This window comes from Cetorhinus maximus, chromosome 14, assembly GCF_964194155.1.
Source record: "Cetorhinus maximus chromosome 14, sCetMax3.hap1.1, whole genome shotgun sequence".
Classification (NCBI taxonomy): Eukaryota; Metazoa; Chordata; class Chondrichthyes; order Lamniformes; family Cetorhinidae; genus Cetorhinus; species Cetorhinus maximus.
Window position 1 is genome coordinate 7,703,055 of NC_135892.1, and position 12,200 is coordinate 7,715,254.

Sequence of the window (12,200 nt, forward strand, 5' to 3'; positions counted from 1 at the left end):
CACTCCTTTATCCCAACGGCAGAACTGTAACTATGTTCAATGATGCAAACACGGTGCTTAAAAGAGCCAAATCTGAGATCGCCTTTACTCTCATCTCCTTCCTCTCTCCCACCACCCTGCTCCCCACCTCCCCTCATCGATTTTCAGCGCCCTTTTCCCCTGTAGTAGATAAATTGTTGTGATCGTTTGAAATCCGGCATTCCTGTGTTCGTCCCGATAAGAGCAAGAGCTTCAGCAACATCTCTTTTCAACAAGGCTCAATATTTTTACTTTCTTTTAAAAAAAACTTCATTTTCACAGGTTTAAGTGCATTGTTGCACGTATCATACCTTTGTGCATGTAACTCTGCCATTGTGACACTGACATCCATTGCAGTCCTCTTCCCACCTAGCTCCATGTGATGCAACACTATCTTTCAGAATGCAAGCTCTCCCTGTAACTGCAGGAGGATGGAGATTAACATTAAAATCACAGAATTTGATTCGCGAAAAAAAAACAAAGAATCATCTCAAAGTTTGCAAAGTAGAATTCAGATCCAACTCCACCCCACCACCCTCCCAACTGCAGACACCCCCACTCCCAAGTAGAATTCAGATCCAACTCCCCCCCCACCACCCTCCCAGCTGCAGACACCCCCACTCCCGACTGCCCCAACTTCAGAATCTCCACCGCCCCAACTCATTAGCCAAAACTATATCATGACAGCCAGTTTAAGAACATTGTTAAAATCATTCTGATGTACAAGGAAGCTGGTAGGTTAAACCCTCGTCACTGTAAATGCAACAAGTCTTATCAGCAAGATTAAAGTATAAGCTATTGTATGAAAACATTAGATGTTGGGCTAGGAATAGGCCCATTCAGCCCCTCTAACCCACTCCGCCCTTCTTCGAGATTGTGGGATCAAGGGAGAGGACAAGAAAGCAGATGGAGGCTGAAGATCAGCCATGATCGTATTGAATAGCCAAAAGGGCCACCTCCTTCCTACTCCTTGTCTGGTCAGTACCTCAACTCCATTCAGCCTGCCTTGCTTCTGTAAGCCTCAATATCCTTACCTGAAAAAAAAACCTTCAAGTTTGGAAATGTTCAATTATCCCTCAGCCTCAGTAGCTGGTTGAGGAGTTCCAGGTTGCCACTAGCCTTTGCGTGAAGAAGTGCTTCACCCCCTGAATGACCAAGCTCAATATTAAGGTTACGACCCCTGGCTCTAGATTTGTTTACCTCTATCTGCCCTAGCAAATCCTTTAATCATCTTCAAATCAGATCACCGCTTAAATCTTCTATGGTCAAGGGATACATCCAATCTATTTAAATCCGCTGTGCTTGGAGACATGCTTTACCTTCTTGGCATCTGAGCCCACTGCGGCCTGGAGGGCAAATACAGCGATAGCCATTGATTTCGTCCACACACGTAGCCCCGTAGGCACAGGGTGAAGACTGACACTCATTGATGTCTGAAAAGGTAATTGTTTCACAATGAGACCAAGGCACTTAAACGCACCTTTCTGATGAAAAGTCATTGACCCAAAACGTTCAACTCTCTCTCCAGATGCTGACTGGCCTGCTGAGATTTTTGTTATCACTTTTTAAAAAAAAACAATGGTGCTGCTCAACTGTCCATCACACTCGAAGCTTAAAATCTCACTTTGGGTTAGAATCTCTCACTTTACTGCAAGAGATCAGCCGGACAGCGGAAGGTTACAACTTTTAAAATTCATCCAAACAGACCTGTGTCCTTGCATCAAATTAATAGTCTTATAAACCTGCGATAGTCTTGACCTGAAAATAGCTGACTTGCATGCCGAGGACACTAGAAAATTTTTAAAAATGTGGACTAGACAGAAGTCAGCCAGTTTCAAAGAGGAATATTTGGTTTCAAATGCCTCTTCTCACTCCTCCTGAAGGTGATGACTTTTGCCCGGGTACGTTCAACAGGAGCCGTGCACCTTCTGGCGAAGGTTCAATAGTGAGCAGCAGTGAAGGTCAATGGTCTATTTGACTGCAGTGGCATCACAACTGAGCCTTTCACAGTTGCATTAACAGAAAGCAGGAGAGGGGCAGAGGGGGTGCGTGGGGAGTGACACGGCAAGAGTTTGAGAGCTCAGGAGTAATAACCAGCAGCAGGAATTCTCCACACGAGCTAAATTAAACCCATCCCCTGACAGGGAATCAACTAACTCCGAACCCAAAAATTACACCTGGGACTTATCAGATCTGCAAGACTCAACCAACCATTCACTGGATAAATTCAATGAGGGGGCTTAGAATGGTTTTATTCTTTCAACAAAAAAAAAGCAAAATGAAATGTCACCAAAATAGTTTCAGTTGTTTTGAAGAATTAAAACATCCACTTTGATTAACTAGTTCTTTCGAGTACCAGTTTATTTTGGTGCTATTGTCCCGCTGTAGCATGTTACATGACAATAATCAAACCAGAAGCAGAGTGCAAAGTACCCATGGAAAACTCATGCTGACTGGCAAAGTAACTTGCCCGGGATCTGAGAGTTTAAGCTGCTTAGTACATCAGCTTTCAAGCACGACAGTCTAAAAGAGCCAATAGGAGGGTAGAAATGGAACTACTTAAGATCATTACGGTGATAGAGGTCATAAGTAACGCAGGGCTGGGTTTTAGTTATAAACAAATGTCGATTACAGAAAACTCACTTGCTTGAACAGCGGCACAACAAACAGTTAACGAAAGAGACCAAAATATTTTACTAACCCACAGTAAATTGCATCAGCTATCTGCCTGCTCATCCCGCTAAATCGTGGGCAAGTATCACTGCAGCATTTGGCAAACTGGCCATTTTCAAGGTTCCTGACAATTTTGAGACCGTGCTGGCAAATCTCAAATCACTCCCAACTATCCAGAGCAACACCCAGTTACCTCAACTCCTTCCCTGTCCAGAAACCAACACTTCCTGCCCACGTTGTTACAGTCTATACCCGCCCACCTGAATCATTCTAGTAAAGTTTTTTTTTGTGTAAAATCATCCAATGCATTGAGAATCCATGTGCCCCACATCTACTGCAAGTCCTTATGAGGCGTTTCATTGAAGAAATGAGCAATAATTTGCCTTGCTCTTGAAAGCGCAAGGGTGAATTACATATTTCTAAGTGCTCACTTGCTTTACTCTTAATGGAATAATGAATTTTTTAAGGGCTCGCCTACAAGCAATATTAGAAAAACAGGTATGTAGTTAACTACTTTATCCTCACTTCTTGAACTAAACGCTCTGCATTGGTTAACCAATACCACAGCACAATTGTTAAACAATAACTGAATGGCTTTTAAGTAAATATGATATCAATAAAGGGGCTCGAGTTTAGCTCATTCCACAACAGTTGCTCACACTGTTTAAGGACAGCTCGCGGCTAATGCAATTAGTGATTCAGTAATTAAAAACAAGCAAAAGCTGTGATGCCATATTTTAATTTTTTTAAAAAAAACTCACTTATCCGGCAATCTGGTCCCGCAAAACCAGGAGCACATTCACATCGATACCAGTTCTCACCGTCCACACAAGTGCCACTGTTGTAACTTAAATTACAAAGTTAACGTTAGACATGGAGACGTCATAATCACAAGTAGAGAAAAGAATCCAAAAATATTTTTTAAAATACGAAAACCTCACTTACCATGGGTGTGGATTGCAATCGTTTGTATCTGGGGGGGGGAGAAAGAACAGCACAAAAAATTAAGGTTTTAATGATAAGTCACAGCGACTTCTGTGGAACATAAAATTCCCACTGTACTTGCGCCCTAAGGTGGTTACTTGTTAACAGGCCTATGATTAAAGTGTAGGAAGTCATTTACTGTTTGTCAAATGGGCTGTTACTCTTCTGAATGGATTCCAGGCTTTCACCGTGGACTTTGCTAAATACATCTTGACAGATGTGCGCATAGGGAGGCAGTGCTTGTAAAGCAACTAACAGGAAGAAATGAGTGGAAGCAGACATTTCGCTGATCAGCCAAGAATGTTGGGAACAAGATCACATCTGCGTTCATTTATGCAATTTGTGTCTCTCCCAGGCACAGGTCTAGAGCTGGGCAGTAAAATGGATTGCGATTAGATCTGGCAGAGTCGCAGTTAAAATGCTTATTTTGCCTGCTTTCAGAAAAACAAGGCCAAGAAGAGAACATAAACATGATGGTGAAATTAGATTTAAGACACTGGGCCAAAATTTGATGGAAGAGTGAATCCAACAGGGTCTGCTGTTAGCCAGACATGCCCTTGCACGTTTAATCTTTTATATATTTTGGGCGTGGCAACTTGCTGAACATAAATGTAAACTGGTAACCTCACAGCGAGGGAAAAAGGGCATCTGGGAGTGAAGCAAATGGGGTAAGTAATGAACATCTCCTTTGTTTCACCATCTTTCCGATCTGATTAACAGTGCTAGGACTGAGAAGGGTGGGTGAAGTCAATGTCAAGTCGGGTACAGAAACAGAAACAAGGTGGGGGGCAAGAATGATTGGGTTGAGAGACACGGATAGAAAAAGTTAAAAAAAATTTACGTTCCTCAAATCTTCACCAGCAATTAAAACCTGAAGGAAGGAGATTCCACAATTTGGCGAGTTAATTTTCAGTGGCAGAGGGGAGGGGTTTATTTAGCAGAAATTAGCACTCTCACTGATAATATGCTGCGAGGATCAAAATGGATCAGACTTTGTGGTGAGTTGAGTTTTTATCCACTGCACAAATACAGCAGCTTCACACAATTCACTGCATTTCAATGGGGGGGGGCGGGGTTGGGTTGGGGGTGGTGGGGGAGAAAGAGAGCAGACAGCAAGATGGCATCTCAGCCAACCTAACAGCATAGCGCTGCAACCCAGAGAGATATTTTTAATATTTCCATCTTGAACCGTACATCTGCCCTTGCCTGAAGTGGCTTGGCATCTGCACATAAATAATGACAACTATTAGCCTCGTGGATACTGTAACAGCAGGTTATAGTCAAAGGAACAGGAGTAGACCATTTAGCCCCTCAAATCCCATTCCGCCATTCGGTAAGATCACAGCTAATCTGTGACCAACTCTCATACCTGCCTTAGCCAAAGGTGTTAAGGGATAAGGGGCAAACGAAAATCTACTCAAATTTAACATTAGCAACTGCTCTAGCACTAATTATCAAGTTTGGGAGAGCACTCCATCTGCACGGATTTCCTAATTTCACTCCTGAAGTGCGTCTAGGCTGTGGCCCTTATTCAGAGACTCATCCTAAGGAAATAGGGGCTTGAATCCTTCTATCAGATTTCTCCTTAACCAATTAGATTCCAGGGAATAAAACACTGGTCTCAGAAGCCTCGTATTTTAACCCTGTGTGTCCAGGCATCATTCTGGTAAACCTAGACTGCACTCCTTCCAAGGCCGATATATCCTTCCTCAGGCATGGTGCCCAGTACTGCTCTCAGTACTCCAGGTGTGGTCTAACTAGAGCTTTGTACAGATGACTACTTTCCCCTTGTATTCCAGATATAAAGGCCAGCATTCCTTCGCCTTTTACTATTTTTACATTATTTATTATTCCCCCCGTACCCTTTCAGGATATTTTAATGATCTACGCACCCCACTATCATTTGCTTGGACAAAACTCACTGGGTTCAAAGTAATTTGCTGTGTGAAGCTTAATGAACTGCTTTGGCAATGGAAAAAAAAACTGGCGTGTTAAATTTTTGGCTCTAACTAGAGTAACAAACGCAGCCATCTTTTATATAGTGGTGCTGCTGCAGAACACTGGCACTTACTCTGCGAACACGTGACTCCTTCCCAGCCTTCTTTACAGACACAAGTGAAGGAATCCCCACTGACCACGCAGGTTCCACCATTCTGACAAGGATTCGGCAAACAGCTGCTATTTCGTGCTACGGGACGAGGGGAGAGAAAAACGAAAAAAGGGTTACAGTCTTGGCCAACAGCACCATGAGAAAGAAATGTTTAAAAAAAAAAGATTCTTAAATCATGCAACCACTTACCTATGTTGCAAGTGGCACCTTCCCAGCCAGCAGGGCACATACACTTAAACGTATCTCCTTCATCATAACATGTCCCGCCATTGTTGCATGTGGCTTCGTCGCATTGACTATCCCCTGCAAGGTATCACAAGTTTAACAGTTGCCCACAACAGGTGAAGGGTTCTACTTTCTTGAGAGAGAGAGAGAGAGAGAGAGAGAGAGAGAGAGAGAGAGAGAGCGCCACAATGAACTTAAACAAAACACTGAGGAAATAAGCTAAGAACACTTACTAGAATGACACGTTTTGCCTTTCCAATCATTCTTGCATTCGCAGTAGAAGTCATTCACCAGATCCTGACACTTGCCTCCATTCTGGCACGGGTTTATGCCGCAATCATTAATATCTGCAAAACAGAAACAAAGCCTAAACTTGACAGCTGCATGTCAAACTTGCACCGCATCAAGCGATGAGGTAGCATTATTTGACACCAAGCAGTGCCATTTCCAAAAAGAAACAAAGCGAACCTTCACACGTCTCCCCCACCCCACACCTTCCACCCAGCCGCACACCACCCTCCCCCCTCCTCCCCCACCACAATGTGACCCTCTAGACCTTTAACACGCCGAGGTCTCGATGCTCCTCCAATTCTAACCTCTCGTCCATCCAGCTTCCTATTACTCCATCATCAGTGCTGTGCCTTCAGCTGCCCAGGCCCCAATCTCTGGAATTCCCTCCCTAAATCCCCCCACCCTCACATCCTTTTAGACATCCCCCTTTGACCAAAAGCGTTTGGTCATCTACCCTAATATCTCCTCGCATGGCTCCATGTGACATTTTGTCTGATAGCACTCCTGTGGTGTTTTACCACATTAAAGTCACTACATTAATGCAAGTCCTTGTTGAAATGCCAGCCTGGCAAATACGACATGTTACCTGCACATTTCTACCTGCTAAACATCTAACCTGAGGAGTAAACCCAATACTGAAGGTGTCCGGATGTGCACCTCAAGTGCTGTAACCTGCAGGGCTACGGACCCAACGCTGGAAAGTGGGACTAAGCTGCGTGGCTAGTTTCTCGGCCGGCGCAGGCACGATGGGCCGAGTGGCCTCTGAGCCGTAAACCTCGACAATGTTATGAAGGGGATAAACAGGAATTGTTCGAGGTGTGAGGCATGGAGCAACAACTTCAGATTTATTTACTACTAAACAGATGCGGTAAATAAAAATTCGGCATCTTGCTCTGAACATTTGAGAGCTGCAAAGCAATTCGGAGGCTGCTCGACTTACTGATTTGGCAAAGGATCCCTTCCCATCCTTCACGGCATATGCACTGATAGATGTTGACTCCGTCAATGCAGGTCCCACCGTTTTTACAAGGATCGCTCTCACAGTCGTTAATGTCTGGAATGGGAAACGTAGAAGGTGATTTCAAGAAAGCAAAGTTCTCTTTTGCAACGCTCCCTATTCTTCAGCCGGGTGTAAGATTCTGAAGCTTCAAATTAACATTTTTTTTCAGCCACACTTAAATGAGCAGCAAGTTCCTGCTGATTTCAGATGTAATCTGATCTCAGAAAATAAGAGTACAGATAAAGACTATTAAATAGCCTGGATGTTTTAATCTCATGTCGAAACAAAGACCTCTGCTTCAAACAAACTAAAGAGAGAGAAAATTGATCTCCAGTTTTAAAATTGCACTCTGTTACTAAGTGTGGTCTCGCCACAAGTGAATTCTGTGTCAAGATCAGGGACAACTAGCTGATTATTCACAGATGCCACAAGGTCAGAAGGGAAAATAAAAGTCTCGCTAGTCAAGGAAATATGAATAACCCACAGCACAGTCCAAGGTTCAAACAGAAGAGGTTCTGCTCATCGAGTGCAAGAACAGTTAATACCTGCAGCTCAACATTTAGAGGAGGATCTTAAGCTATTAATTTGTGTGTGGGGGGGGGGCGGATAAATGGGCGAGGGTAACTCAAGGCAGAGGGAGAGAAAGAAAAAGAGGGGAAGGTAAGAGAAAAAGGCAGCAGGTGAGGGAGAGAGAGAGGAGAAGGGGGTTGGAAGAGAGAGAGAGAGGGACAGAGAATGTCATTCTTACTTTCATGACAGTAGGTACCAGTGAATCCCTCGTTGCAGTCACAGGTGAATTTTCCACCGGCCTGGCTCTTGCACTTGCCGTGAGGTCCACAAACATTGGAGGAGATGTACCGGATCCCAGCGGGCGTACTGTTGGACGCTACACCAACTGTGCAGCTGTCAATAACTGGGGGGGGGGGGGAAAAAATACCAGGAAGCAAAATACTTTCTTAAATGGAATTTCTCAGACCCATGTCAATGAACTCATATGCAAACGATAACAGTGGGACATCCAGACGCATGTACAGTACCGATAATTTAAAATATTTTGTGGAATTTAAGAGCACAGTCCCAACTTTTGGATGACTGCCACTAGTCCACTTCAATCGAGGATTTTTTGTTGCAAAAGGCAATGGGGAAAGTGAGTGAGGAACCACAAATGTAATGTTTTAGACGCATACAGAATGCGGGAAAAAAAACATACATTGCCTTGCCTGCGTAAAAGTGCCTGCATTGTTTTCCAACTGAGGTACGTACATTTTCTTGTAAAATGTTAAAACATATCAGAACCAAGCTGAGGAATTACTATCACTCTGTGGTGGGTCTGACCTAACATTCTCCATCCACAGAACAGAATGAGAAAGCCACGGAGCAATTATTAGGTGGAACACACACAGAGCCTGGTTAATAGTTAAGCCTGGATCTGCTCCGCTGAAAATAATGCCCTTTCCTTTCTGCAAGGAACAGCAACTCCAGGCTCCCACAGCATTCTGAAAACATCGGCGCGTACGCACTTTATTTACTGTTATGACAGGGTTTGGAATGATGACCCCCAACTAGCCGTGCCATAAACCAATTAACTGAGCCAGAAAGGCAACGACCGCTGGAAGTAAAGGTGCTACCTGAGAACTGGCATAACTTTACTTCGAATTTCTCCACCCACCCACCCATAGCACTCAAGATAACAAAAAGCAAGTGGTGTACCTTCACAGGGAGTAGTTCGGCAGTGGTCTTTCAAATGGGAACAATTTTTCCCTTCGTAATCTTCTGGGCAGCTGCAGAAGTAATCATTGGCCAGATTAAAGCACTGCGCACCATTCCGACACGGGTTTGGTTCACAATAATCGATGTCCAGCTGTAAAATGTGAAAAAGGGAAATAGCTCTAAGTTCTTCTAACCTACAGAGGATAGGTAACATTAGACATTCAAAGAGAGGTCAACAGGACAAAGACAGCACAGTAAACTTTCAGCAATCTAAATCCACAGCTAGAGTTTAATCACACTCCAGCTAGTGACGACCTATATTTCGCCTGCACTGCAGCTTCTGGGTGTCAACACTTTGTGCCTTAAAAATTTTCTTCTGCCTCTTGGATTTTCCAGGCCCAAAAAAAAAAGGGCTGCGGTGGTTAAAAAGGACTGTTCCGTGACTTAGCTGGATAAAGGCAACTCAAAACTGAGCCTAACAGACCACAAGGTCCCCGGTGTGATGTGATCCCAGGCTAGTTAATCTGCAGCCAGCAGTTTGGGCACTGCAATTAACCTTAGTGACCCCTGGGTTTGAAGAGGGGAGGGGAAGGAACAACACAAATCAGCCAGAGCTCCTTAACACCAAAAAGAAAAAGAAAAATCACTCCAGCGATAGGATGCACAAGGTGCTGTGCGATGACAGGATTGTCCGATCATTCTTCTGTCAAACCCCCATGTTGAAATTCTCGAGCCTGGGAGTCTCACTAATATAATCGCATGGGGGTTCCAGCAGACAGTATGCCCAAGGCTAGGGTGAAGATCAAAATAAAATTGGTTTAAAATAAAAATAGCACTTGCATTTCTACAGCACTGTTCATGGAGGGGATCAATGATTTCAAGAGGAAATAGGTGGGACACTGGAGGGGAATAAACTCTTGCAGGGCTATGGGGACTGAGCAGGCGAATGGGGCTGATTGGATTGCTTTACAGAGCATGGACTCGATGGGCTGACTGGTCTCCTTCTGTGCCATATTGACTATCACTTCAGGTTGTCCCAAAGCACTTTACAGCCAATGGTGAAGGGCAGTCACTTACTCTGTTAATTCACTCATGGGGTGCTGGCAAGACAAACATTATGACCCATCCCAAATTGCCCATCCTCGCCTTCTTGAATGCAGCTGAGTGGTTGGGGGACAGTTAAAGAGGCCACCACACGTGGGTCTGGAGTGACGTCTAGACCAGACCACGTAAAAATGGATTTTCTTCCCTAAAAGGCACCATAGTGAACCAGGTGGGTTTTTACAACAATTCAGCCGTTTCGTGGTCACCATTTACTGAGATTAACTTTTTAAATCTAGATTTTTAACTAATTGGTCAAATTCCCCTGCCAAATGGTGGAATCTGAAGTCGTCTCCATATCTGGTAATCCGGGGTCCGGATTAATGTCCAGCAGCAGTCACTATGCTACTGTAACCCCGCATTGTCAAATGGGAGAGAGAGAAAAGGCCACTTTCCTTGACTACACAGGGGAATTGAAATTGTACACTGCTTTTCAAATTTTCATTCTAAGCCACAGGCAGAAGGCCTTAAGTGGCTTTTAAGACAGCAGCGCACACCAGTCAGACAGAGATCTTCTGTGGCAGCCTAGTTATCCAGCGTATGCATTACACCTGATGCTCACCTGACAGAGGTTTCCTGAAAAACCAGCAGGGCAGAGACACTGGAATCCATTAACTTCATCCTGGCAGTGACCTCCATTGAGGCAGGGGCTGCTCTCACATTCATTGACATCTTTCTCACAGTTATCACCAGCATAGCCAGGCACACAGGTACAGCGATAGTCATTAATCAAATCCTGAAAACAGGGGGGGGGAAATCAGTCATCACGACATTTAACCCTCGAAATCGTTAGCCTTTACGATGGGGTAAAATAAAGTTAAGACAGCGAGTTGCAATAGACTCGGTGGTGGTATGCATGAGAGGTGCAAAACCCTTAAAGGATTTCTCTCAATTCTAACTTCAAACTGTGCACGCACTCTTGGCCAAAGTGCAATTAGGTGCAGATGAGTTTTGCTTGCACTAAATACAAGTGTTTTAATAAATTTAAGCAAAACAGCTTAGATCATTAGAGGGGGGAAATAGGCCATTTGGCCCCTCGAGCCTGCTCCACCATTCAATATCATGGCAGATCTAATTGTAGCCTCAACCCCACTCGCCCGCCCGCCCACCCTCCATAACCGCCGACTCTCTTGCAGATCAGAAATCTGTCACCGGCTCAGCCTTGAATATATTCAATGACTCAGCCTCTCCAGCTCCCTTGGGAGCAGGATTCTAAACACTGACGACCCTCAGAAGAAATTCCTCCCCATCTCCGTCTAAACGGGAGTCCCCTTATTTTTTTTAAAACAGCCTCTCCTGGTTCTAGGTCGCAACACGAGAGGAGATGTCCACTCAGCGTCTCCCCTGTGAGAAAGTGTGAATGATATTTAACTGAATCTCTGCCATTTTTTTGGGGGGGTTAAAAAAAAAAGGACTTTTCACACAAAAAAAACAAAAGACGCACCTTGCAAGTTCCTCCATTTTGGCATTGCCCGTGACAGTCATTAACGTCTGTAAACGAAACAAAGTTTTGATAAGAATCTCAGAAAGGACACTCTTGCTTCTACAGCGTACAACTGTCATATTTTCTGCATGTTTTCAGGCAAGTTGATTAAGTTGCGTCTCACTCCATGCCGCTGTTTGGAAATAGTTGCTAAAACTTCAGTTTTTGGCTCGTTTCTTATGTTATCAAAAGGCGGCTACATTATGGTTCAATGACTGATAAAATTTATCATATTCATTCTGGTTCTTCAACTCCCTTTTTGAGAACTTGGCTGTCTGCAGATGTCTCCCTGCCGAGCAATACATTTCAGTACCGTTCATTCTGAAGGCAGTTTTGAACTTCACAAACAGTACACTCCAGATCTATAAACAGCCGTGCGCGCGCGTGCACACTAAAATACTAACCCGAATCGCAATTTTTGCCACTCCACCCAGGCATACAATCACAGTAGTAGTCACCAATCAGGTTTCGACAGGAGTTTGCATTGGCGCAAGGTTTTCCCTCACATTCATTGGCATCTGTGATAAGAAAGGATTTTTTTTTTTTTAAAAAGGAAATCAAGGCACCAGGTGAACAAAGCTGTTTTGGACCATCAAGGGCTAATT

General features: G+C 44.1%; 1 protein-coding gene across 2 annotated transcripts in view; it reads right to left on the reverse strand.

Moving 5' to 3' along the window:
* jag1b (jagged canonical Notch ligand 1b) overlaps nucleotides 1-12,200 on the reverse strand; it is a 47,586-nt gene that overhangs the window by 7,620 nt on the left and 27,766 nt on the right. For both annotated transcript variants that reach the window (XM_078556454.1, XM_078556453.1), the window contains 13 exons: nucleotides 12,000-12,113; nucleotides 11,557-11,603; nucleotides 10,675-10,848; nucleotides 9,012-9,162; nucleotides 8,050-8,214; nucleotides 7,242-7,355; nucleotides 6,244-6,357; nucleotides 5,975-6,088; nucleotides 5,747-5,863; nucleotides 3,637-3,664; nucleotides 3,453-3,538; nucleotides 1,338-1,451; nucleotides 330-439 (listed from right to left, as the gene is read on the reverse strand). In XM_078556454.1, coding sequence (XP_078412580.1) covers nucleotides 330-439; nucleotides 1,338-1,451; nucleotides 3,453-3,538; nucleotides 3,637-3,664; nucleotides 5,747-5,863; nucleotides 5,975-6,088; nucleotides 6,244-6,357; nucleotides 7,242-7,355; nucleotides 8,050-8,214; nucleotides 9,012-9,162; nucleotides 10,675-10,848; nucleotides 11,557-11,603; nucleotides 12,000-12,113 — 1,448 coding nt within the window. The remainder of the gene's footprint in view (nucleotides 1-329; nucleotides 440-1,337; nucleotides 1,452-3,452; nucleotides 3,539-3,636; nucleotides 3,665-5,746; nucleotides 5,864-5,974; nucleotides 6,089-6,243; nucleotides 6,358-7,241; nucleotides 7,356-8,049; nucleotides 8,215-9,011; nucleotides 9,163-10,674; nucleotides 10,849-11,556; nucleotides 11,604-11,999; nucleotides 12,114-12,200) is intronic.